Here is a 26,337-nt window from a genome sequence, read left to right as displayed (position 1 = left end):
AAACTGCCTATGTATAATATACTGTGTGTGTATATATACATAATATAAATATACAAATATATATATATATATATCACATGCAATTACAGCTTTGAAATGGCCTTGCATTGGAGGTGAGTTTTTTTTCTAATATTCCATCTCTAATTGGCTTTCACAAGGTCTTAAAGTATGTGGTCACTTACAAAAGCATTAGCATTCATCTTTCCATCTATGGCCCATCAAGGATTTTGAATTTGAAACAGTTCTTCATTTGAAAAATGTAAATTGTGTCTACAGGTTTGATTGTCAGATAAGGTTGAGTAATCTCACTTTCCTTAGCTAAATTGCAATCATGAATTTTTATTACAGAGTGAAATGTTGCTGTCTTACGCTTATCAATTATTACCGTATCTTTTTCTGCTTTACGTGGAATAAAACTGATAAGAAATCAGCACATGGAACAAAAGACAAGCATCACGTAAAACGATGATGTGAGCCACAACTCCCACACATCAGCTCTACAGTAACCTGCTGTTGTTGAATCCTGACCTTCCTACCCAGCCACAGTTAAAAAAATAAATAAAAAAAAAATTAATGTGAGCGTTCCCTCACTTCCACTCGCTCTACTCTTCTCCCATGGATTCTGATTCTCCAGGGGAGTTTAAGGAAGCTCTTGAGTGCCCCCCTGTGTTCGTTCCAGTTTATTTTCTTCCGGACCTGTGTGTTTGTTTGTATGTAAATGTATGTGCGTGTGTGCGTGCAATGCGTGCAATACCTTTTTACACTCTCCAGAGTTAAATTAACACTGATCATTTTACAATGTACAATGCTTGACAACCACAAAATACAGAATAATTCTACATACGTGCACACAGATACCTGCTACCAACAGTATGATTCAGAATGTTGCTGTAGTGTCTCAAGGCATAAGCGTAAGGCATCAATATGATGTAATGCCATGTGCCACAACACACATACTCAACATACTTGGCACAGCTGCTTGGTTGAGCTATCGAGAGTGACAGTGTGTCATGTTTCCTGTCTTCACAGGAGGTGCCCTGAACCTGACATGCCGGGCGTTCTTCGGCTACAGTGGAGACGTGAGCCCACTCATCTATTGGATGAAGGGGGAGAAGTTCATTGAGGACCTGGATGAAGAGAGAGTCCAGGAAAGCGACATAAAGTAAGATATCAGCCATATGAATGAATCAGCCATACCCAGAGATTAGGATATCACTTTTGCTTACAGTTTATCTTTTTTTATTGTTCGATTTTTGTTCATAAGGAGCATTTTTTTGGCCAGACTTTTCAAATCAATCTCTGCATTAAAATGCATTAAAGCACAACAGTTCTAACACAACAAATGGAAAATGGTCGCCAGTAATGTATACCATGAGTCTGTGTGTATGTGTGTTTTACAAGCACTAGTTAAACTTAGTTAACTATGTACTGATCACGGAACTCCATATACTGTATGGGCATAAAAGGGACACAGACAAACAGACGGGTACAACAGGTACACTGACAACGGGTACACCCTTGACAATACTACATGAGCAGGGTCTCAGTCATATGCCGATATGATGCACTGCTTTCCACTTGTTGGCTTTGATGTTCTGTTCACTAAACTGTCATAGTTCCTGTTTGATAGTGAAAGGCCAGGGCGTTGTTGCTTCAACTCTCTTTCATAACTCAGAATCTTTAGCATACCAATGAATACCAAAGACAACTCTATCTGTTTCCTGATTATCAGCAGTCATGTTGTCCTCACATTGGAGAAGGGTCCCCCACTTCTACCACTGTTAAGCTCATCTCTCTCTCTCTCTCTCTCTCTCTCTCTCTCTCTCTCTCTCTCTCTCTCTCTCTCTCTCTCTCTCTCTCTCTCTCTCTCTCTCTCTCTCTCTCCCTTTGCAGTTTAGATGGCCCTTACCTATCATTTAGTTGTGGAAGTGGACAGGCTGAGCTTTGCTCAACTACCCCAGTATATTTCCTCTATAGCTGTTGTACATAAACTCAATCTCGTAGATCTGTCTCCCTCTCTGGTGTAACATCGTTAAACAAGGCTGTGTGTGTGTGTGTGTGTGTGTGTGTGTGTGTGTGTGTGTGTGTGTGTGTGTGTGTGTGTGTGTGTGTGTGTGTGTGTGTGTGTGTGTGTGTGTGTGTGTGTGTGTGTGTGTGTGTGTGTGTGTGTGTGCGTGCGTGCGTGCGTGCGTGCGTGCGTCTGTCGCACACTGTCTGTCTGTCTCTGTCTCTGTCTCTGTCTCTGTCTCTGTCTCTGTCTGTGTCTGTGTGTGTGTGTGTGTGTGTCTCTCTCTCTCTTTCTCTCTCTCTCTCTCTCTCCCCCTCCCTCCCTCCCTCCCTCCCTCTCTCTCTCTGTCTGTGTCTTTACCTTGTCGGGATTAGACAGTAAAAGTGGGTCCAGCAAGCCTCCCTCTCAGGGCCATAAGACATTTAAAACAAGTCCATTTTCATGTCTCTCTCTCCCTGCGGTGTTGCACATTTAAACAAGTCCATTCTCTGGTCCGTCTGCATGTTTCCCATTAGGGGCCTGCCGCTGTTTGGAGAGACTGCAGCTCTGGGGAGACAGCCCTGTCAGATGGTTAACAACCGCCATTTTTCACACCACCGCCGCTCTCGCTATCGCCCTCACCGCAGCCACCTATAGCAGCATGCAGATGGGCCAGTGGGAGCCTAAGAGGAGGGGAGGGTGGGGTGGGAGGCGCGGGTATGGCGGAGGGTGTAGAACCGCGTAAAAAGAGGAGGAAATAGGAGGGGAGAGGAGCGAGACAGAAGGGTGGTAGAAAGAGGGAAGTGTATGCCGGTTGAGTGTGTTTGGGGGGGGGGGTATATGATATGGGAACAAAAGAGGAGATGAAGAAAATTTAAGACAGCGCATCTGCGATATCGTGACTTTGCATGTACAACTCAAACAAAGCTTGCTTTAACCCCCAACCACCACACAACACTCTCTCAGTTAATCGCTTCCCCTCTCGCTCGCTCATTCCATTGCACCCTAATGCCAGGATTCCCCCACTCATCAGCTGAGGGGTCATCTGTTCAATATTTCATAGCGATATTTCATGCTGCGGATCAATAATGTATTTGATCATGCATTCTTTATTGTCTATGCCATTACCCGAGGCCCGCTCTGATCCCACCAATGCCTCTGCTTTACTCCCGTGAAGACAGCTCAGAAGAGGGATGGGACAGTGCACGGGAGAGATGGAGACATAAAAGAGAAAGGAGACTAAACATGAACAAATCTCTGCTTGCTTCAAGGCCCTGCAGCCAAGCCATCGCCCATTGCGATGATGCAGTCAACATGGTTTCCAAAGTTTACCTCTGTAGTTCAGGCGGCACCCACACAGTCTCGGATTGCTTGCTTTATAACTAATGCACCAGCAGCAGCACAACTCAAGCCCAGAGAAGAGCACTCATAGCTTGAGCTCAGAATCTATGCAGCCTTCTACTTACACAACTCTGAGCCTATTGATTTGGAGGAGTTAATTTCTATGGAAACTCGGGCCCATAAATTCTCATTTGCACCGGGCCAAGACAGGGCTATTGTTGTTATCATAGCATGCATGACTGGACATTATCATGGTGTGCAGAGATTAATAAATTAGCAAAACAAATCTGGCTCAGCATAATGAAGGACGTGATCAATAATTCATTGACCGAGTCCTGTTCAGACTGTGGTCTGCAGGTGCGCTCTGGATTGAACGAATAAAGGGAATGAATAAGCTGCAAATTGATCACTAAATGAGCAAACACAGTGGATTTTCTAATGAGGAAGTGAGAGAATATTGAAAAGAAAGAGTGTCTGCAGCAGGCGTAGTTTGGAAATACTACTGCAATTGACTCAGTCAGGTGTCCGTGTCAATAACACGAATCGCCAATCACAAGATAAAAAAGGCAAATATAGACTTTTCACGATTAGTTTTAACCAAGAGTTACACAGTTCTACTTGATCTGGAAAAATGTACAGCTGAACTTCACGTAAGTAGGTCATATGCTCCAAATGAGTCGGCCATAATACTCGGTGCATGTCTGTTCTTTCCATCAATCAGCCTCTCAGCTCATGCGTTTGTCTCTGTGAGCATCTGCCATTTAGATCACCATCTGGGTTGTCACACACAGCACTTCTCACTACCTAGTTACCCACCTAGCTCTAGGCTCGTCCTCCTACAGACTTTGTCCGAGACTTCCTTCGAACAATAACCGTGTCTTTGCAGGCCGTCACATTGTGTGTGGCTGGCAGCGAGGTTCTGCAGCCTGATAATGTGTTCTTTTTTTTTCCTTTAAAAAAAAAACATTTAGAGTTGCCAATTATTTTTTACCCCTTTTTCTCCCCAATCTAGTCGTTATGCCAATTTATTCCTCCCCACACACATTTCTGTGTTGTCACTGCTGTTGTATCCTACTGACTCACATACCAGTGAGGAGCCTCCACCGGGAGGACGTAGAGCCTTCGTTCTACTCCTCCCGCCCAACACTCCCCGCTGACAGGTGCCGCCCCCGCCTGTAGGAGTACATACAGTGACATATATCACCCTCTCCGCCAGGCTTCCCTCCCCTGAACACGGGCCAATTGTGATCGCATAGATGCCCGACAAAGCCGGATGCACCCTGGTGGATTCGAACCCACAACCTCTGTGGTGGTTAATGATAATGTGTTCTATAATGTGTTCTATTATGAAAACCGGAGGCTTCAAAGAGCCCGCCACTCCCTTGAGAGCCGTGAATCACACTGGTACCTCCCTCCCTCCCACTCCCAGGCCAACTAAAATCCTTCATCACACAACAACCTCATTTGAAACTACAAATACCATCAGTTCAGTTTTCAGCCTCTTACTGTATATACAAAAGCCCACTTTCAATTACCGGTGACAAATCACCTCAACAAGCTGTACAGTTTATTTGCTTGAAAGCCAACAAAGAGCAACACGTACACACACGCACGCACGCACGCACGCACGCACGCACGCACGCACGCACGCACGCACACAGGCACACGCACGCACGCACGCACACACGCACACACACACACTCAAACACTCACAGATGCAGACGCAACTCTTCTTTGCTTTTATTTTGGCTTACAGGTACTTATAGCCCTTATTAACAAAGAGATAATACACTGCTGTACACTGATAATGCATGCACGCACGTGCACACACACACACACACACACACACACACACACACACACACACACACACACACACAGCACACAAATGGCCAAAAAACTCCTTTATCATGTTGTCTTTGTTTCTGGGGGTGCAGTAAATGTGGGCTAAGTAGTGAGAGTAAGGTATGAGCGAGCATTATCTCCCACGTCCTCTCCTCCATCAGGCTCAAGCAGCCCAGCAGGGGACTCTCATTTACTTTATGGAATATTACTTTCTCTCCTCTCGGTTACCATGGCAGCCGCTATAAAAAGATTTTCTTCTCGTCGTCGTTATTTGATTCACCCTCCCTCCTCCCCACCACGCTCGGAAGAAGAGCCCTTATTGATTTTCATTTCTCATATGTTTTGTAGTGCCGAGGAAGAAATTAACATACCATGAAGTACTTACAGTAGCGCGTGGGGCCCCGCAAAATATACTCTTTGTATGGTGTACCGAAAGACGCTTACAACACGTTTTATCACCACAACCCCTGGGGGAATTAAGGCACGATATGCTGAGTGTGCCCTGCACAAACATGGCCTTTTAATGACACACACACTCTCACACACACACACACACACACACACACACACACACACACACACACACACACACACACACACACACACACACACACACACACATGCTTGAACGATGTCCTGAATTTGTTGCCCCTTTCGTGTGCACGGATTTTAACTTTTTGTATTTTGATGCAGGAGAAGTAAACTAGCCTGAAATTCCAGGCTAGAAGTAAACTACTTAAACTACTACTTTCTTCTTGGTGGTTGATTCATCATGGTTGCAATCCCAATGACGAAACTGATCCATCTTAGTTTTCAAGAATCAAGAGGGGTTTATTTGTCATTCACTTATACAGGTACAAGCAGCAAGTAGGTTGCTTGTACCTGAGTACAAGCAGTTGTACCTGTATCTGAGTGCTGTTGTTTCTTTTTTCTGAATTGTTTCAAAGGGTTGTCAAGGAGCATCTTGGGGAACAGGAAGTGGCCATCTCCTTGACAATCGACTCGGTGGAAGAAGTGGACCTGGGGAATTACTCCTGTTATGTGGAGAATGGCAACGGCCGTCGCCAAGCCACCATCCAGCTCTTCAGACGGGGTAAGAGCTCTGTAACTTAATTGTGAAGACGTACAAGCTCCATACACTTCAAACTCATAACAACAGATGGAAAATGCCTCATCCAGGTGCACCTCACATACAGTGTCACCTCCATATGGTTGAAATCAAATCAACTGTGCTCACATGAATAGTTTCTGACTGGTCATTGGAAGGATTATGTCTCCTTTTGTTTCACAAGTTATTCGGTCTGATTTTGATTATGTTAATTATTCCTATAATATATTTATGGGTCTGTTGTGCTTGATCAGGTTTTAGACTAGTGTTATTCTATTTAGAAAAGCCTCCTGTGGACAGGTGTTGGAAATTTGCACTTGTGCTATATACACTTTAAACAATGCATCTGGTTTGTCCAATGTTATTGCGATGTCCATGTCAAATAAATAAACATAATAATAATGATAATATCATCATAATAATAATAATCCCTCATAGGACTTGTTGATGATTCACAGTGAAGGCTAATAAGGCTAACTACAAACACAATACTCTCTTCTTCTCTTCCAGCCCAGTATGATTTCTTCCATTGTGTGTGTGTGTTTTTCTTAATTACTCTTTCACTCTATCCCTCTTCTAGAGCCGATGTGTTTACTACCATAGCAATCTATGTTGATGCTCCATTTGGTTTTGTTGTCTTATGTTGTACTTTTTTTCTTCTTCTTTTTTTTTATAAATAAATTGACTTCTGCATAGCTATCTTGGCTCACTGGCATGTCTGCCGCTCTCTTCATGCAGTGGTTGTCACTTAGCAGGGAGAGGTAATTTGATGGCTGTTTAAACAGCAAATTGGTCCTCTGCATTTTCCCAACAGGCCAGTAATTTTGGCATACATTTACATAGCAAGTCTGTATCTGTCTTTCTCCCACTCTCTCCCCTCTTCCCTTACTTTTAACTCAGCCTGCATGAGTGCCTTTTGTGGACTGCCCCGGTTTGGCTTCAAGTCATATTTGTAGACATTCCAGTTGCATTAGGTGAAAGGACGCATTCCTAAAGAGATGGACAAGCAACTCACAGAGATTAGGAGAGATCTTCAATCATTTCTTTCACTCCCCCCTCCATTTCTGTCTGTCTGTCTGTCTGTCTGTCTGTCTGTCTGTCTGTCTGTCTGTCTGTCTGTCTGTCTGTCTGTCTGTCTTTCCTTCTCTCCCCCCCCTCCAACTCTCTCTGTCTCTCGCTCTCTTTCTCCATCTCATTATTCAGATGTTTATTTCATGTCTTCCTTCCCAGAATGCAGTATTCATAATCCCTACAGTTGGGCTGTGGGTGTCTCTATGGACCATCTTTTCCTCTCCACCTCAAAAGAGTGCGAGAGAGAAAGAAAAGAAGAGAAGAGATTGAGAGCGCATGGAGGGGAGGGGAGGTGAAGGGAGAAAAGTGGTATTCAGGGGCTTTGATGGAGGTTACACATTTCAGGCTAGCCGGTATGGAAGGTGCAGTGCGGTTGCTATGGCATTCTTGGGTGGGGGTGGGTTGTGGGTGACAGAGATATAAGGTGCACCTGTTCTAGCGGAGCCAGCCAGGTAAATGCTGCTTTAATACACAACATAAGTCATCCCTCCTCGAGCGAGGTCTCTGGGGAGCAGCAGAGGTGAAGGAGGGAGGAGGAGATGTAGAAAATGGAAGAGAGAAATTACGTGTGTGTGTGTGTGTGTGTGTGTGTGTGTGTGTGTGTGTGTGTGTGTGTGTGTGTGTGTGTGTGTGTGTGTGTGTGTGTGTGTGTGTGTGTGTGTGTGTGTGTGTGTGTGTGGTGGGGGACGAGAGAGACAGAGTGCAAGAGAGAGACAGAGTCGAGATGGAGAGGACAGTTAGAGAGATGAGTAAATTAAGGCAGTGGTTGTGGTTCTTTTTCATGTCATGGACACCCAAATTCATATATATTTTGCCCCCATCTGAAAATATATTTTGTTAAAATGCATACAAAAAATGTGTTTCTTCAAGATGTTTTTTAAAATAGCAGATCTGTAAGCTCACAACACCTTGCGATGCATCGCGTTGTGAACTTCTAGATCCGCTATTTTCAAATAACCGATTTCAAGTGTTCAAGTGGTTAAACTGATTTTGACACTATATATTAAATACATTTTCTGGCAACCCACTGGAACCCCCTCAAGGACCCCACTTTGAGAACCACTGAATGAAGGCATCTCATCTTCATCCACATCCACCCCCCCCCCCCCCCCCACACACACACACACACACACACACACACACACACACACACCATGGAACACGGCCAAAGAGCAGAGCATTGTTGTTGTCGTGCTCCTGCTAGAGACAATGAACCCAATTTCTCATCATCTCCTTTTTCTCCACCACTCTCTCCCTTTCTCTCTTGCTCGCTCTATCTCTTTCTCTCTCCACCCCCTCTCATTTTTCCCAAACTCATTATAACACTCATGTCTCTTACCTCTGGAGATTGATGCTGCCCGGCCTCCACGACTTGAGCGAGGGAATCGGGGATGAATGTGCCAGCTTCATAGCAAATGTTACCGTAGCCTGTGGTATCTCATTTTGTGAGTTTAACTGGGAGGTAGTCGTTTGGGTGGGAGGGGTGGGAGGGCAGTAAGCCTGCGAGTCAAAAACCTGAGAAGAAGAATGTGCACCGCTGATTTACACGAGATACCAAATTGTTTTGTGTCACACCTCTGTGCATTTATAACAGGAAAGCATTCAAACTGTGGAAATTGGAAACAAGTTTGCCTCAGTAGTTTTAATTACAGACACCCTCTGTGTGTGTGTGTGTGTGTGTGTGTGTGTGTGTGTGTGTGTGTGTGTGTCTGTGCATGTATGCTTGTGCACGTGCGTGTGCCCCTTCTCAGCAGAGCTGATGTACACGGTGGAGCTGGCAGGAGGACTGGGTGCCATTCTGCTGCTGCTGATCTTCCTCATTTCCCTCTACAAGTGCTACAGGATTGAACTGATGCTCTTCTACAGGAGAAACTTTGGCAGCGAGGACCTAGATGGAGGTAGGGAGACCACACATGAATCATCTCTGTGTGGATGTGTGTGTGTGTGGGGGTCATAGCCTCCCACGATCCCACCCTCACATTACCCGGCCCTGTCTTACTAATATCTTTTGTGGAGAATGGCAGGAAGGAAGGCTGTGTGCGTGGGTTCGTGCGTGCAAGCCTGTGTTCTGACAGAGCATCTATCCATAACAGGCTCCCTAGTAGACACGGACGCCAGTGATCAGACTCCATCTCCACTTCTATCTCAGTGACAGCAGCCCATTTTCCCTGTCTCTCTCTCTCTCTCTCTCTCTCTCTCTCTCTCTCTCTCTCTCTCTCTCTCTCTCTCTCTCTCTCTCTCTCTCTCTATCCCCTCTGTCTCTCTCTCTCTCTCTCTCTGCATATGTCTATCTCTGCCCCCTTTCTCTCTTTAATACCCCCGCGCGCGTGTGCGTCTGTGTCTGTGCGCGCGCGCCCGTGCGTGCGTGTGTGTGCGCACATGTTGACGCAACGGCTGCACAAGGGAAAAAGAGGAGACAGATTTTCAATTTGTTGCCCATTTAAAAAGAGATCAGTCTCAATATGTCATGGAATGATGCCCACCCTCCCCTGTGGAGGCCCAGACAGCGGGACGGGACCGGGGGGGGGGGGGTCTCCAGGCTGCCTCCCTAGAGCACGGATAGGAAAGCAAACATCCAGAAATTGGATAGCAACTTTTGTTTCCTCTCTACAATTCTGTTTGCTTTTTGCCTTAGTTTTTCGGATGTATCTGTTCAGAGCCGGTTTCTTCCCCTCGCCTTTGAATTGTCTTCGCTCTCTGTGTTGTGCTGTATTGTATTGAACTCATATTTTAATCATTGGATCATTCTACAGTAGCAGGAGTCATCTATTATAGACGGTTTTGTAGCATAAAATGCTCATGCTGCTACATAATTCAATTGGACCGACAACGGCGATTGATACGAGCTGTTATGAATTCCCAGGTTTTCGCTAGACGGCTAATTTGCTGGGGCGTCCGCTAATTTGGAGGTGCTGTTTGATGTTTGTAACGAGTGGATGGCCTCTCGCGCAAGTTTCAAAGCTGCGTTTGCTCCTCAAAGAACTTGTGAAAACGCCAGCTTCCATACTTGGCTGACCCACATACGCCAGCCTCTGCTGAGCATAATGACTAGGACTCACTCGGCTCATGCTATACCACCATATTGCTTTTTTTCTCTTTTGTCTATTTTCTTCTTTTTCTTTTTTTTCTTACTTTTTTTTCAGTTCTCCTCACTCTCTCTTTTGGGAAATCATTTTGAGATTTGGGGGTATGGGAAAATGGGAGGGTTGACTCATGATTGGAGTTTTTTCTGTCTACCCCGTTTTTATTCCTGCATATGTGTCTGTATGTGAGTCTACAGACTCTGGTTTGAGAAGTAAGTAATGCGAAACTATTTAACCACATGAACCATAGCATCCCTATTTTGGGTAATATTCAACAAAATTAACAGATCCACAAGCTCACATGTGACATGACACAACACTTTGTGAGCTTGTACATCGGGTAATTTTGGTAACAAATATTTCGTGTAGAGGGAAAATAGGAGGGACCCAAGTATAGACACCTGGAGGACCCCGGTCAACTGAAGTATATACTGTAGGGTTTAAGTGGTTAAAACATTTACCCGTCTGGGCGTTCTAGCACTTAGCACGTCAACCACTTGTCCACTACTTCCCTGGTTCAAGTCCGATATGGAGATGTGTTGTATGTGTACTGAACTATATAACTGGCTCGGGAGGTTTCACCAATATTGGGTAAGGACACGGAAACAGGACGTTTTTGGCGTCAACTTTACTGTAGGGTGTGGTCTATTAAATAATCAGCATTCAAATAACTCATCTAACTCACTATCAATAAACTGCCCTCAAAGGCTAACATAATTACAACCACAAAACAATTCACCCGGCAGTCAACAGTTAACCCAAAGCATACTACTTACATATCTTCATTCACGCATCACTGTAGAAAAGATGTAAATGTGTAAAAGGTCACTTGCTGTGAGGTGGATAATGACTGTCTATACTAAGTGGAAGGTAGGGGGATTTCCAGAGCATGCCTGGGTGGGCAACTAGTTGGCTTATTAATAGTGCTCCATCAGAGCATTTATACAGCAGTGGTTCTCAAGCATTTTCATGTCAAGATACCCTGCAGCAGACCCCCATTTCAAAAGATTTAGCACCAGGAACCCCCATAAGAGAAGATTGCGCATTATGAGCTTGTGGATCGTCTATTTTCAAAGAGCCAACAAAATAAAATAGGCCTTAAGTGTTTATACTGTTCCTCATTTTGCTGGGGACCCCCCTCTAGGACCCCTACGAGTCCCTGGACCCTTCAACCATGTGTTTGTACTTTACATGTTGTTTTCAAGCCTCTCTCTCTCTGCTGGGTGTTGCAGATAATAAGGACTATGATGCATACCTGTCCTACACGAAGGTGGACCCTGACCAGTGGAGCCAAGAGACCAGAGAGGAGGAACGCTTTGCTCTGGAGATCCTCCCCGACGTCCTAGAGAAACACTATGGCTATAAACTCTTCATCCCAGATCGAGACCTCATTCCAACAGGAAGTAAGCACCGGGTGTTTGTGTGTCTGTGTGCACATACTGTACGTACAGTATCATGTCCTGTGCCCATACACACATATGCAGCAAAACCTTGGGCGTTAATTTAACTCTCAACTCTCCACAAATGTGTGGTTACATTTGTACCCTCTCAGAGTTAAATTATCACGCAGGATTTTGACTGTGTACTTGATTGTATTGGCGTAGACATTCACAGTTGCTTGCACACTGTAGTTGCTGTGGAGTTTGTCACGTTTCTAATACTCATAATCTGAGCTCTTTGTTGTGTGTTGTGTGTCCTCAGTGTGTTTTCTCACTGTCACTGTACTGTCTGTCTCGTGTTTCAACATTTAGCACTCCCAGGGCAAAGCGGATAATGCCCAGATCATCGTCTCTTGTCTGTGAAAGCCAAAACTCATTTTCCTCTCAAATCTTTCTCAATTGATGTGCTGAGGGGTGGGGGGATTATCACACCAAAACATTTTTTGCAAAACACAGTGTGTGAGAAAGGAACTAACATATACGTATATTCAACTTTATGTTATACAGATAAACGTATTTCTTATATCCTACCTTGCCCTTCTTCCGGGAGCTCGTCTGCTCTCCCAGCAAACGATGCCAAACACAACGTGCTGTGTGCAGCAATGTGCTGCCATCATGGAGATCCAGCATATGCATTGTGCAGCTGTTTTAATAAGTGCCCTCGCTCGTCCAGCCTATATCGTTTCATCCATGCATTAATATATGCATGAAAATTCTGTCTGAACATATCCTTGTGCGTGCAAGTTCTGCTCGGCAGTCTGTCTGTGGCACTGGTACAGAGTCTTCTGTAGCCAGGAATGCTGTGTGCTTATGGGCAAACACACCCAAACAGACGCGGTCCAGACAGAATTAAACATCAGTGGGGAGACTTGCAGAGGCTCTGGGAGCCCCATCGGATTATCCGCCTTCTTCCCTTTAATCAAAACTAAATTGCTGCCAGCATCAGTAGAACCCCAAATCAGCGTTGACTGATTCCCTATCAAGGGGAGCATGATGTTTGTAGAGAGAAAGAAAACAAAAGAAAACAAAAAAACAGGGAAGAGTTGGTGGGGGCGGGGCCATGTTTCTGACTGTACTGATCATGTTGCTGTTTGTGTGTGCTGTGTTCTTCCTTGTGATCTGAGTTTTGAATGTGGAAATCTTTATGTTTAGGTCTCACCAATGAGCATTACCAGGATGACACAACACTCCTTGGAGGTACTCCCGCCCAGTCATTTCCTCTTGTATCAGCTCCTGTCATTCACTTGGTCCTAAGACACGGGAAAAGAGAGAGGGGGGGTAGGGGCTTAAGTCTAATTTATGTCGCTCACCAAAAATAACAGATTTTCAATTGAAAATCAGGCGTCTCCGGCAAGCAACACAGTCAAAGTATAGGCTAGCACCTACGCTTTAATATCAGGGCAGATTTCTTTGAGCTGAGATGTCAGGCCCACCTCAGTAGACAGCGATTGAACCTAAATGTACTTTATAGCCTGTTCAGTTTTAACCATCTGCCATACTTCATCTTCAGTCATTTGTAGTGCAACACTAAGTTTAAATTGTGTCTGTTGAGTCGAGTATTGCTTTCCAATTAGAATCCCTCACACTGCATGTGTGCATCACAAACACTCACAGACTCCCATAAACACACATACACATCATGCATTTGTGTTTGCGTGTGTGCGTGACCACACTCACATGTACAGATACGTCCATGTACAGAAATATTCTTAGGTTTAAGACAAATCACTACAAATTAAAGAACATTGTACGTATCCATTTCAAAGATTAAATACCCCCCAACACTAGATACTGTAACAATGGCTGTAGAGTTGTGTGCTTGTTATTCCAGCTTTTGTCCTGTGTTTTGTGTCTGATACTGTATGTCCATCCATCGTCGTTGAGTGTTGACGTTACAACGTGATGTCTTCAACTGCAGAATTACAACACGGATCGCAGCAGTATGGTGCGGCTCTTGGTTCATTCTCCATCTTCTAAATGTTTTTTTGTGTGTCCCTTTTGGTTTTCCAGCCTACATTGAGGATGTGGCACGCTGCGTAGACCAGAGCAAGCGCCTCATTATCGTCATGACGCCCAACTACGTGGTGCGGCGGGGATGGAGCATCTTTGAGCTGGAGACTCGGCTTCGGAACATGCTGGTGACTGGCGAGATCAAGGTCATCCTGATCGAGTGCGCAGAGTTGCGCGGCATCATGAACTACCAGGAAGTGGAGGCCCTCAAACACACCATTAAAACCCTCACTGTCATCAAGTGGCGCGGCCCCAAAAGCAACAAGCTCAGCTCCAAGTTCTGGAAGCAGCTGCAGTACGAGATGCCGTTCAGACGCACGGAGCCCATGCTGAGCCACGAGCCAGCGCTGGACGTCAGTGAGCAGGGCCCCTTCGGAGAGCTGCAGACCGTCTCGGCCATTTCCATGGCGGCGGCCACCTCCACCGCCATGGCCCCTGCCCACCCGGAGCTGCGCTCGTCCTTCCACAACACCTACCACACCACCATGAGGCAGAAACACTACTACCGCAGCTATGAGTATGACCTCCCCCCAGGGGGCACCCTGCCACCTCTCTCCTCTCTGGGCAACCAGCACACCTACTGCAACATCCCGCTAACACTGCTCAATGGGCAGAGGCCACCGGGGAAGAGCCGCGAGCACAGCCTGGAGGAGGCGCACGCTAACAATGCAATGCTGCCCCTGCTGCCAAGGGAGACCAGCATCTCCAGTGTGATCTGGTAACGAGGAGAGACTTGACGTCAGGCGTAGGAATCAGGAACAGTTAGGCATGGGTTAGGCTGGGCATATCCTGACAGGGCTTAGGAACACAGAGATGGGTCAACCTAGATCTATATGAATAGCTACGACTAAACTGGGGAGAGAGAGAGTTTGGATGGATTCAGTGTGGATCGGACCCTTGCCGACTGACAACAAGGGATGGAGTTTGGATTTTAGAAGTGGGCGGCTCCCTTGTTCTGTCAAGCAGACAGCTCCTATATTACAACTACATGAAACTACAGGAGCATTACGATCAAACTGACAACACACTGTTTCATCATTTACTGAGAGATGGACTCAACATGAACTCGGCAAGAAAATAAAAGAACCCACACACTATGGCACTTGTGCACGTGCACACACAAGCATACATGTACACACACACACACACACACACACACACACACACACACACACACACACACACACACACACACACACACACACACACACACACACACACACACACACACACACACACACACACACACACACACACCCCTACACAATCATACATGCATACATACTAAAGGAAAACAGGGTCTTGTACATATATTTCAAATTTATTTGTAGCATCAGTGTCTTCCTGTTTGTTTTAGTTTTTTATTCAATCATGTTTAATGTGTTATTTACTTTGCGGCTTTGCTTTTACTTGGCACACAGAGTTGTAATATCTTTATTTTCCCTTTTTGTTTATTATTTTGTATCTTTTGTTTCAAATCAATTATTTGGGACGCCAGTATGTCATGTACATGCGCTGTTGTGTTTTTTCTTTCTTTACGTTTTCCCCCCTGTTTTTTCTTTTTCTTTTTTACTTTGTGTAGTTTAAAATGAACGTTTTTAACACTTTTTTGGAATTGCCTGGACATTTTAGGAGCTTTGAGGAGCCGAAACTTCTTTTCTCTTTTTTTGTTTTACCTGTATAAGGTGTATCTAGTTTAAAAGAAAACACTCTTTAAAAAGAAATCATAGAATATGCAAAAAGAAGGAGGAGCTGACAACAATATAACGTCCTGTCGGACAGAGGATGAGGAGGAAGGCTTCGGGAGTCATGCCAGTCCTCTTCATCCAAACAGGCGGACGGACGGACTGACTGACTGACTGACTGGCTGAGCTCTCTCTAATGTCTGATTTATATTTAGTTGCGTGCCGGTGTTGCGCACCAAATTAGCCGATACAAGCTCAAAGCGTGTGAGCTTGTAGATCGGCTATTTTTGGTGTGTGACACCTGTGCGTAACTAGGTATAACTCAGACTTGATGCTCAGTTTATACTTCATCGTATGACAGTGTCACTTGCCGGCTGTTTTCGGGCGAGCGACGCCGCACTACGATGACGTATGAATCAGGCTTCATATAAAGCTTCATATTTTCTATCGAAACAAACAGCCTTGCTGTTTTAGCGTCATAGTGAAATGCCTCACCTTAAAAAGAAATATGTAGATTATTTTAAAAAGAAATCTATTTTTATATAAAAAAAAACAAAAAAAAGAGTTTGCTTGAGAAATCATACTTATTTGCATTTCATCTTCCATTGGAAAGGGGAGTTATGTATAAGTGTTATGCTGGTTTTGTACACTACTTTGCAACGTGGTTCCTGATTTGTTAAGACAATTCGGGTGGATTTTGAAGTCCAACATGAAAAAAGTGTCCTCTACAGTTCTAGATTCAAAAGTAAATTCATTTTTCTTTTCATTTTCTTTTCTTTTTTAACATTCCCACCCTGAGAATTTGTTTGGTTGAAATGGTTAGTTCATGTTTAAGCAAAGAAAATAATACATTTTTTGTGTGTTTTGAGAGACGTTTTTTACTATAATTGAAGGTGTGATTTCTGAGTATGCATAGCAAATAGATATGTATTCTATATATAATATAGATATTTATATAAATATATATAAACACAATTTTCACTTGGAAAGAAATGTCTATCTTTATAGAAACACAATCATTATCAGTTGCCCTCACTTTCTCACTGCATATTAAAAAACATTGATCTCCTTTTGACGTTTTCCTTATGTCTCTCCGTACGACCATTCTTTGGCTCACTAGCTCATTGGTTTGAATCGCTGACCCAGCTGGGAAATCTGGTCCAGGCAAACGGAGGAGGGATGTCCCCTCCCTCAACAGCAACTGCTCTGAAGATCTTCTAACATTGTGGCTAATGTTTGCACTTAACCCCTAACTGCGCCAAAACTGCTGCTCACTGGAAAACCCTGCAAGACTCCAGTGCTATACAGGTAGATTCAACATTCAAGGTTTTATTTGTTACAGCCCATTTACAGTAGGTATACAAGAGTAAAATACAGAGTATGTACACTACAGTATGTATGTATGTATGTATGTATGTATGTATGTATGTATCTTTGCACAGTATGCATGTGTGTAGGTACTGTGTCTATGTATGCGTGTGTGCAGGTACCTACACTATGTACAGTACATTGATGCCTGTGTGCACTGTGCAGGTGTACTGTATGGGTGCAGCTACAGTATGTAAGTCTGTCATAGCTCCTCCCCTTGCATGCTTTTACAATTAATTTTACTCATTATAGCTAGGTGGGCTTAGTCAGCTATTCCGCTTAATTGTTAGATTGATGAGAATAGCCTATAATCAAAGTTTGTTCAATTTGAATACACCTAATAATCACCTCTGAGGGGCAATTGTGACGTGAGCATAATGGATAATGTGAGAGCTAAATTACACAACATGCAAATCGCTCACTTCAAACACACAGCACCAAATAAAAAAATTAATAAGGCATAAGTTAGTGCCCATCGTCTATGTATGCAGTAATTTTGGTCTGCTTGTGGCGCACTCGTCTAAATCAACGGCAATGATTCTTGTTTCTGTAACAAATCAATACAGCACTGGCAAACATTTTACTATACAGCAGCATATCAATTTACAAAGCAAAGCAGAAAGGTGAATGATTAGACCGTGCCGAATGCCCGAGGCCATGAAGGGGGTTTGTCAGTTTTAAATGCGCTGATATAACAGAGACATTTTGGATTTGTGCCAAGGACTCTCATTTGACCCATGACAACTTTAACTCGGCAACATGAGCCAAGAGAGTGGTTTAACACTGTCAAACAGTGCCATCTCCTGGGGGCTGATAACACCCTCAGAACAGTGTAAAATGTGATGGAGATAGTCTATGACTGCACAGGAAGAAAATAAATCAGCTTTTCTTCTCTAGTGTGCGCCATGTGCAGAGTCTGAGATAGAACAAGAGGTATGAAGAGGGAAATGAACAAAGAGAGGCTTGAAAATGGATTCAAGAAGTTTGTCAAAAACAACACAGAAGCACATCTTCAACTCAAGTTCACATAACCTTAGAAGCTATGGAATTATGGAAAGAAACAGCTGCAATAACCACATCCATAAAAAGGTAGCTAAGTCATAACATAAACCATAATATGTGCCTAAACAGCGGTTCGTGTAATAAAGATGCTGATAGCAGGAGGCATGCTCGCATTACACACTGTGGTGTCAGGACTAAATAGAACTGGTGACTGTTGCGTGTTGGCAGCCTCCTGCCTGACAGCTGGGGTTTTATTAGTAGACACAGGATTAATAGACTCTTTATTATCCAGAGCAATTAAGGGCTTAATTGGAGAGAAAATGGGCCCCATCGAGATGGAGCGCAGAGGGGAGATAGAGACAGAAATAAGCATATCTTCATAGCACCGTCCTCGCTAGTGAGTGTGTGTGATTGTGACAGCGTGCGCACGCCCACCCTTGACAATATTAGTATTCTTTTCCTGCTATGCCTAGTCAGACCACCAGGAGGCGTGTGTGAGTGAAGATTCGATATCAACTCTATGGTTCATATGATGAGAATATATCAGTCTGCTGTTTCTCTGCTCCACCTGCAGTTACCTTCACCTATACCTTTCCCCGAATGCCCCCTTTGTTATTCAGTGACATTAGATTCTGATTACGTCTTTTGTGCTGAAGAGTGGATACTGGATAGGACTGCACCAAGGCCATTTATGCTCTGAGGTACACCAATGCCATGTGTAGACAATTGTATGTATCCGCTCACGCTCACTGCTGAGTGACAGCCAGTACAGGAGTGGGGTCTGGAAATTCAGTTCGATCTACCACTTAGTTTATAGTGTGTGTTTCTCATTTGCGAGAGTTATAAATATTTAATGACAGACAAGGCTGCCTAACTAATGAGGTCAAAATCAGCATTGAGTCTCAATGATTCAATAGCAGGGAGGTTGGTTCAACAGAGAGTTGTTGGGCTGTCTTTGCTTGAGCAGACCTAATAACATCAGTTCAAAAGCACAATGAATAGGCCTACTTTAAACACGATATTTGACATTCTATCTTCAAACCATTCATTAAGTAGCTAAGTTAACTATTTCACCATGTCTCCATCTTGGTGGACAGCTATTATGTTAAACCTCCTCTGACTTGAAGAAGATGTGCACTTGAATATATTAAATTGCCCTGGTTATGTGCACACTGCACAGCATTTCACTTGATGTTTCCCAGTAATAATTCAGAATATCAATAGACAAAAGACATAGGTGACCATACAGACATTAAAGAGGCAGGACATGTCATTTTTGAAGGCTATAAGGCCAAATTTAGGGGACATAGCAGCCATGGCCTTCGTGGTACCTTCGTGGCTACTGCCCTGGTTATAGGTATCTAGCGGACTGTCCTAACAGTATCTAGCTGTCATATGGTAGCCTGAAGGGACCCACTTATGTTTTTATTCTTTATTTCACCCTGATTTGTTTGGAGGGGACCAAACATTTCCATGGTTTTGCCTCACCAGACCTGACACAGCTATGATGCACATGCATTTGCATACGCACAGGAGAGAGAGAGAGAGACAACATTCATTTAAAGCCCATGTTTGATTAACACAACATACTACAAGAGACATCATACCCCACATGCCTAATAGAGACAGAGAGAGACGCAGTTGATGTTACTGTGTCAGGAAGTGCGAGTATAGGGGCGTGCCTTCTGGCATTAAAAACACAATATAACCCCCCCCCCCCTTCTAAATGATAAGGTTTTTTTTTGCCCCACAATGTTTTTTTACAGAAGTATTAATTATCAGGCTGTTGCACAGCTATGGATTGCAATGGTCCTACTGTCTTCCAGGTCCCACACGTCGTAATAGAGGTCAGCTCATGGTCTGTTGGCTTTCTGATTGAGCAAGGATTCTTTCAGGAGAGGAAATGTATTCTCTCTCTCTCTCTCTCTCTCTCTCTCTCTCTCTCTCTCTCTCTCTCTCTCTCTCTCTCTCTCATTGTTTCTTTCTTGCTCTTCCTTGGGTATGATATAAACTGTAAACAGCAGCAACGATGCAAGGCTGAGTCAGACTGCATGTTCAGGCTAGTGTGTTGGAACAGGCTAAAACAAGGCCACAGGGATCTAGCACAGGTACAGGCCATCTGGCCTACAAACAGTGCCTACATATTGTTGCTGCTCAAAATGGGAATTCACTGATTTGTCTTGTGCTTGATTCCCCTATTAAATTACTTTCAATAATTATGTTAGTGAGTGAATAAAGTCAACTTAATTGTGTGTACTACCGTACCTCTATGGTAGTCTCTTGAGGTCACATTACAGGACAATGCCCTACATAAACATTTAGTCTCTGCAGTAAAGTGTGCAAAGAGTGATTGGCTTCACTTTGTGCCTCTGCTGTATCCAATGTTGTTTTTTTTACTGTAAATCCTCCATCCTCCTGTCGATTTTTGCCAGGGGCATTGTGGAAAATCCTGACCATAATGACCGGATTTTGGGGGAGCAAGTAGAACATTCCCTGAGGCAAATCAACTCCACGGGCAATTTTCTCAATTTTTCCCCACCCTGCAGTGTGTGTGTGTGTGTGTGTGTGTGTGTGTGTGTGTGTGTGTGTGTGTGTGTGTGTGTGTGTGTGTGTGTGTGTGTGTGTGTGTGTGTGTGTGTGTGTGTGTGTGTGTGTGTGTGTGTGTGTGTGTGTGTGCGCGCGTGCGTGTGTGTGTCATACCTGCCAACTCTCCTGTTTTCACCAGGACACTCCTGTTATTTGACCATTTCTCCTGGACAACTCCTGTCCTTCCATTTCTCCTATTTTGGGGGATTCCACCCTTTAGTATTATTTTCCTGCTATGCCTAGTCAGACCACCAGGAGGTGTGTGTGAGTGAAGATTCGATATCAACTCTATGGTTCATATGATGAGAATATATCAGTCTGCTGTTTCTCTGCTCCACCTGCAGTTACCTTCACCTATACCTTTCCCCCGAATCCCCCCTTTTGTTATTCAGTGACATTTGCATCACTATATAGGCGAGGGTCGCTCTGCTGAATGGATACGGTGGTGATTAGCTGCCTGCCCGCGTGAATGGATGAGGAGGCGGGCTAATGGTCCGACAGCCACTATTCTGTTTGGATTTTTTTCACTGCCTGTTTTTCAGTCAGTCTTTTACTTCCTTTTCTAGGGGAAGTGATATTTTAGTTCCTGCCTTCACGGTGGGTACGCCACTGATAGCGTCACAATCATTTTTAATCACTTGGCTTTGGCTATTCAAAAATAGCAGATCTACAAGCTCATGAGCTTGTAGATCTGCTATTTTTGAAAAATCTTGAAAATGTGTGCATATCTTTGAAATATATATACATTTTTAAAGCGAACATTTTTTAACTAAAATCTTTGCTTCTGGGGGTCCCTGGCACAAAACATTTTCAGATGGGCGTCCGTGGCCAAATGTATATCAATTTAGGGGTCCAAGTTGGCATGAAAAGGGTTGAAAACCACTGTTCTAAATGGCAGTGGTTCACAAACTTGGGACCCAAACTTGAGCCTTGGGTCCCGGCTCCCGGGGAGACATCAAATTTCTCTTTTGGGTCTTGAGTCCCAAGACTCAAGACCCAAAAGAGTCTTGAGTCAAGACCCAGGCTCCCGGGGAGACATCAAATTTCTCTTTTGGGTCTTGAGCCTTGGGACTCAAGACCCAAAAGAGAAATTTGATGTCTCCCCGGGAGCCTGGGTCTTGACCCAAGACCCAAAAGAGAAATTTGATGTCTCCCCGGAATCATAGGAGGAAGTAAAAATGTATAATAAGCAAGAAAGGAAACACGGCCGCAATAAATGGATCCAGGGAGAAAGCGTGGCAAAGTATTGCCGACAAATTAAATGCACAAGTCGTCCAAAAATATATACAATTTATATCCAAGTCCATAAATATATAATTCAGTTAGGCTTAAACATGAGGAGTGTATAGTGAATATTGGAATTATCGCCTACTAATCTACAATGCGATAGCCTATTATATGCGCCATGCATCCAATCAATATGTCTGAGTCTGTGCTCAGGAATGTGTCAAAAACAAAAGAATCTCCATGAATTCAAGGCTTCATGGAGTGTGTAATTGATAGAAAATAAGTATTTTTGGGGGGAACTATTCTTTTAAGTGTCTTGTTCAGGGACACTTTGCTGAGGCCTGAGATCAAACCTGAGATTTATGGCCTGCCAGGCAGGCTCTCTAACCATTCAGCTATGGCCACATCATCAGCAGAGATTCTAAGGCAGTTCTACTCTGTAACAGTAAAGGGGTTTCAGGGGAAACCAGCAAAATGAGGAATAATATAATAAAAGACTGTCTTGCTAATAAAGCGTCATGTCTTTTTACAATGTATTTGATATTACCTTTATATTATTTAATAAATTATGCATTTCATCCTTGTCCAGCAACCTTTATGATAAGGCGAAAAAAGATAGTAGACCCGTGGGAGCCAGATTGCTCAGATGCCAAGGTTCCTGTGCTGGGATTCGATCCCATGATCTTGTGGTCTGAAGTCAAGAGCTCTTCCGACTGAGCTATGGATAGAGCAGCCGCAAAATAAGCAGGAGTCACGATTTCAACTCCCACCCTCGCCAGGGTCAAAAACTTTATATTTGAAATCCGAACGTTTATGTAGATTAATGAACAGGTAAAAAATGGAGAAAGTGCAAACACCAGGTTGAAGTTCATCCATGACGGTCATGACAGATCCAGACTGCACTAGCGATTTGTTTACATTCGACCACATGGCTCATTTGCATAAGACGTTACCATATTGATTTTATCGAGGGTTAGGGTTATGTTTTATATATTTTGTTTAAGACTTACAGTTTGAATACAGTGACTGATATGAATTAATAATTTACTGGACCATACGTAAAATGAAGAATACCTTGTGATGTCAGTGACATTTTATAACAAATGAAAATAAAAATAAGAAACAGTGCAGTAACAATACTTTTTCGTATAGCAGAAATTTGTACAATATAAATATTAATATATTGTCTGCCGGGCGGAAACCTCATTATGGCCAAAACTGTTACTTTTCAGCATAAACATTCTAAAATAGCAAAAACAGCAGATCGGCAAAAAAAAAACAAGACTCGCGGAACATGATTTGGCAAGACACCATCTCCGGTTTACTATCTGCATAGTCTTGCGTCTCGCGTAGCTATCTGCGTGAAGTGGGTGGACGCCAACCTGCTTCCGGTCTCCGCTATTGCCTAAAAAGGCCCACTTCACGCAGATAGCTACGCGAGACACGAGACTTTGCAGATACGGGAAGTAAACCGGAGATGGTGTGTCTTGCCGATTTTTGTGTGTGTGTGTGTGTGTGTGTGTGTGTGTGTGTGTGTGTGTGTGTGTGTGTGTGTGTGTGTGTGTGTGTGTGTGTGTGTGTGTGTGTGTGTGTGTGTGTGTGTGTGTGTGTGTGTGTGTGTGTGTGTGTGTGTGTGTGTGTGTGTGTACTGTGCAAGTGTGCCCTCTTATTGTCCTAGTAAGGTGTGGTATAATGTTGCCCTCTTGTGGTCTAACATGGTATGTCACCAATAGTTAACCAGCATCTAGCCTCGATCTCCAGGCTCCAGAATGATGAGTTGGAGTCGTTGGCATAATGCTCATGTAATGTATATGAATCTGTACTTTGCATCATCAAAATCACAAAAGTTGCATAAGCTACTTTCAGTTGGTTTAAATAAATATGACCCTTTCAAGGCAGCGCACATGAACTTTTAAAGAAGATCTACTCTAGTTTGTATCAATAACATAATTTATCTCAGGACCTTGATAATCTCACCCCCATGAAAACAGTGTGAGTAAAAACAAACATGTGTTTATGGTCACATAACTGACTAATTAATTAGCACAAGGGATAACAGAAAATCATTCAGAGAATATTTTATTATAGAAAAATAGTTCATATAAAAAAGCAATAAGTTATGAAGTCCAGCAGCTATACATGATATATTTTCCTCTGCCACATCATACTATCTGGTCCTTACAGAGTTACAAAACTCTCTCACCAACACGCACGCACACACACCAACACGCACGCACGCAGGCACGCACACACACACACACACACACACACACACACACACACACACACACACACACACACACACACACACACACACACACACACACACACACACGCCTGTAGTATACCATTTCACAGTCCTTGAAAGCGCTACTGTAAACAGCAGTTAATCAATTCAGTCTGTTCCCTCCATCTCTTCCCCTGACCAACATGAACTTGGTACTATGAGGCAGATGTTACAGCAGGTGTATCTGCCAAACTCCCACTCTTGTCCTTGTGTGGAGAACTCCTACTTCCCATAGAACATCTCCAGCAGCGCTTCCTCCATGTTGACGGTCCCTATGACGGGCTTGAAGAACAGCTGGGCCACCACCGGCGCGCTGATAGCCCGCAGCATGGACAGTGCTATCAGCAGCTTGGCGAAACGCGTGGTGTCTTCACGGTGGATCAGCTTGACGTGCTCGTTGAGAGCCTTATGCGCCTCCCGACGCAATGACTGGATGTAATGGAGACAGCGAAGACCCTCTAGATCTGAGCAACAGGAGAGGATTCTTTTATAACCATATTAAACATTATGTTACCTGTTAACCTAAATAAAAACAGATGGCACAAACAGGACTTAATACACGTCACTTGTAATAACCGAAAGAAAAGTAACTTGTCTATAATGGTGTAGATATGAAATAATCACATTTACATGTGAATGGGTGGGGGAATGGGTTTTTCTTCTGATAAAAAAGAAAGAAAACGGAAGATTAAAAGTGAGAATAATTATCTATGTTGATATGATATGGTTTGTAATTGTTATATAATAGTAATATAGTTAATATTAATATTTGATATAGCTAATATTAAGGTATATTATTAGAGGGCTAGGAATTTACTATATAGCTATGCCAATATCCATGTCATAGTCTGACCACAACACCTTTCAACTATGTGTCACCTGTGACTGATGGGGAATGAAACCAGCAGCATCATACCTGGGTTGAACAGCACGGCTCCTTTCAGGTAAGCATACTCCTTGGTGCTGATATCCAGAGTCCAGCACTTCTTCAGGAACGCTTTGATAGCCTGGATGTCCAGGACAGAAACCCCGGCCGCCCCCCTGCTGCTCTGCTCGGCCGGCGGGTGGTGGTGCTCGTCCTGCTGCCGCTCCGGCGCGCCGGTGAGGATGCGCTGCAGCATGCTGGGCTCCGCGGTCTCCGTGGTCTCGAAGTCCACGCGGTCCTGCGCGAGACCCAGCACGAGCAGCGGCGCCCACTCGCTCCGGACGAGCGCCAGCTGGTCGTCCTCCGGCAGCTCGCGGAAGCACGGCACGTTCTTGACGAAGCGCAGCGTCTTCACCAGGACGGCGGAGGCGGCTTTGCACGTCACCTGTGGCGAGCGGAGCGCGCCGCGCCGCCGCGCCGAGCCGCAGGAGCACGCTGCCTGCTGTCTGAGCTGGAGCAGCGACGACGAGGAGGAGGAGGTGGGCGCACCACAGGCGGACGACGAGGAGGAGGAGGAGGAGGACGTGTTGTTGGTCCTGCCGCTGTGCAAGAGGTGGTGCAGTGTTTGTTGATGTTGCTGTTCCTCGGTAGCCGCCGCGATGCTGTCACTCTTCAGGATGTTGTAGAGTATGCTGTTATTGTTTCGGCCACTGGCACCCCGGCAGTGGCAGCCCTCTAGAGTGGCCATGGTCGCTGGCTGCTCTGCATGGGCTGGATGGAGCCTGGCTGCTGCTGCCGCTGCTGCTGCTGTCTCTTTGAAGTGCTTGAGGTCAGTGACAGAGGGAGCGCTATTTTCTTAGCCCCTGATACCCTCGCGCGAGCGGCAGCACATTTATATTAGCTCCCGTCTGTCCTGAGTCCTCGTGCTTTGAAAACTTGTTCAGAGTTTTTTTTTCTTTCTTTTTTACATATTCGCCTCTCGGTCACAGACCCCTCCCCTTTCTCCACCCACTTCCACGCCCTCTGTCTCCGACTCTCTAACCCCCTGTCTGTCTGTCTGTCTGTCTGTCTGTCTGTCTGTCTGTCTGTCTGTCTGTCTCTGTGTCTGTCTGTCTGTCTGTCTGTCTGTCTGTCTGTCTGTCTGTCTGTCTGTCTGTCTGTCTGTCTGTCTCTCTCTCTCTCTCTCTCTCTCTCACACCCACATGCACAATGTAATTTCATAAATTTGTCTACAATATCAAACATAATATGCATTTCTTATAATGCTTTTATTTGGCTATTTTTAAACACCTGTATATGAGATTGGTGTAGGATGTGTACCCTAAAATGTCCATCGATCTGTTGGTTAATCAATGAAGCTGATTAATTAACTGCTGCATGCACCTGCGTATGAGCGTAAGTGCACAAATCAGGGAGAAAGGGAGACAAGGAAT

General features: G+C 44.3%; 2 protein-coding genes across 2 annotated transcripts in view; one reads left to right on the top strand and one right to left on the bottom strand.

Moving 5' to 3' along the window:
• Nucleotides 1-14,606, top strand: part of il1rapl1a (interleukin 1 receptor accessory protein-like 1a) — a gene marked incomplete at both ends in the record, with an annotated part of 186,258 nt that extends 171,652 nt beyond the window's left edge. The window contains 5 exons of the mRNA XM_084083633.1: nt 1,030-1,162; nt 6,121-6,266; nt 9,107-9,250; nt 11,668-11,838; nt 13,885-14,606. Coding sequence (XP_083939759.1) covers nt 1,030-1,162; nt 6,121-6,266; nt 9,107-9,250; nt 11,668-11,838; nt 13,885-14,606 — 1,316 coding nt within the window. The remainder of the gene's footprint in view (nt 1-1,029; nt 1,163-6,120; nt 6,267-9,106; nt 9,251-11,667; nt 11,839-13,884) is intronic.
• A 9,655-nt stretch (nt 14,607-24,261) lies between these two features.
• nr0b1 (nuclear receptor subfamily 0, group B, member 1) lies at nt 24,262-25,819 on the bottom strand (the record flags this gene model as incomplete). Its single annotated transcript, XM_084083651.1, has 2 exons — nt 24,956-25,819; nt 24,262-24,503 (listed from the first exon to the last, which is right to left on the bottom strand). The coding sequence occupies exons 1-2, from the start codon at nt 25,650-25,652 to the stop codon at nt 24,262-24,264; spliced, it is 939 nt and encodes a 312-aa protein (XP_083939777.1). The 5' UTR covers nt 25,653-25,819.
• Between the last annotated feature and the right edge of the window lie 518 nt (nt 25,820-26,337).

This window comes from Gymnoscopelus microlampas (assembly GCF_963454915.1).
Source record: "Gymnoscopelus microlampas genome assembly, chromosome: 17".
Lineage (NCBI taxonomy): Eukaryota > Metazoa > Chordata > Actinopteri > Myctophiformes > Myctophidae > Gymnoscopelus > Gymnoscopelus microlampas.
Note: the sequence above shows the minus strand (reverse complement) of the source record. Positions and strands in the feature narration are given on the sequence as shown.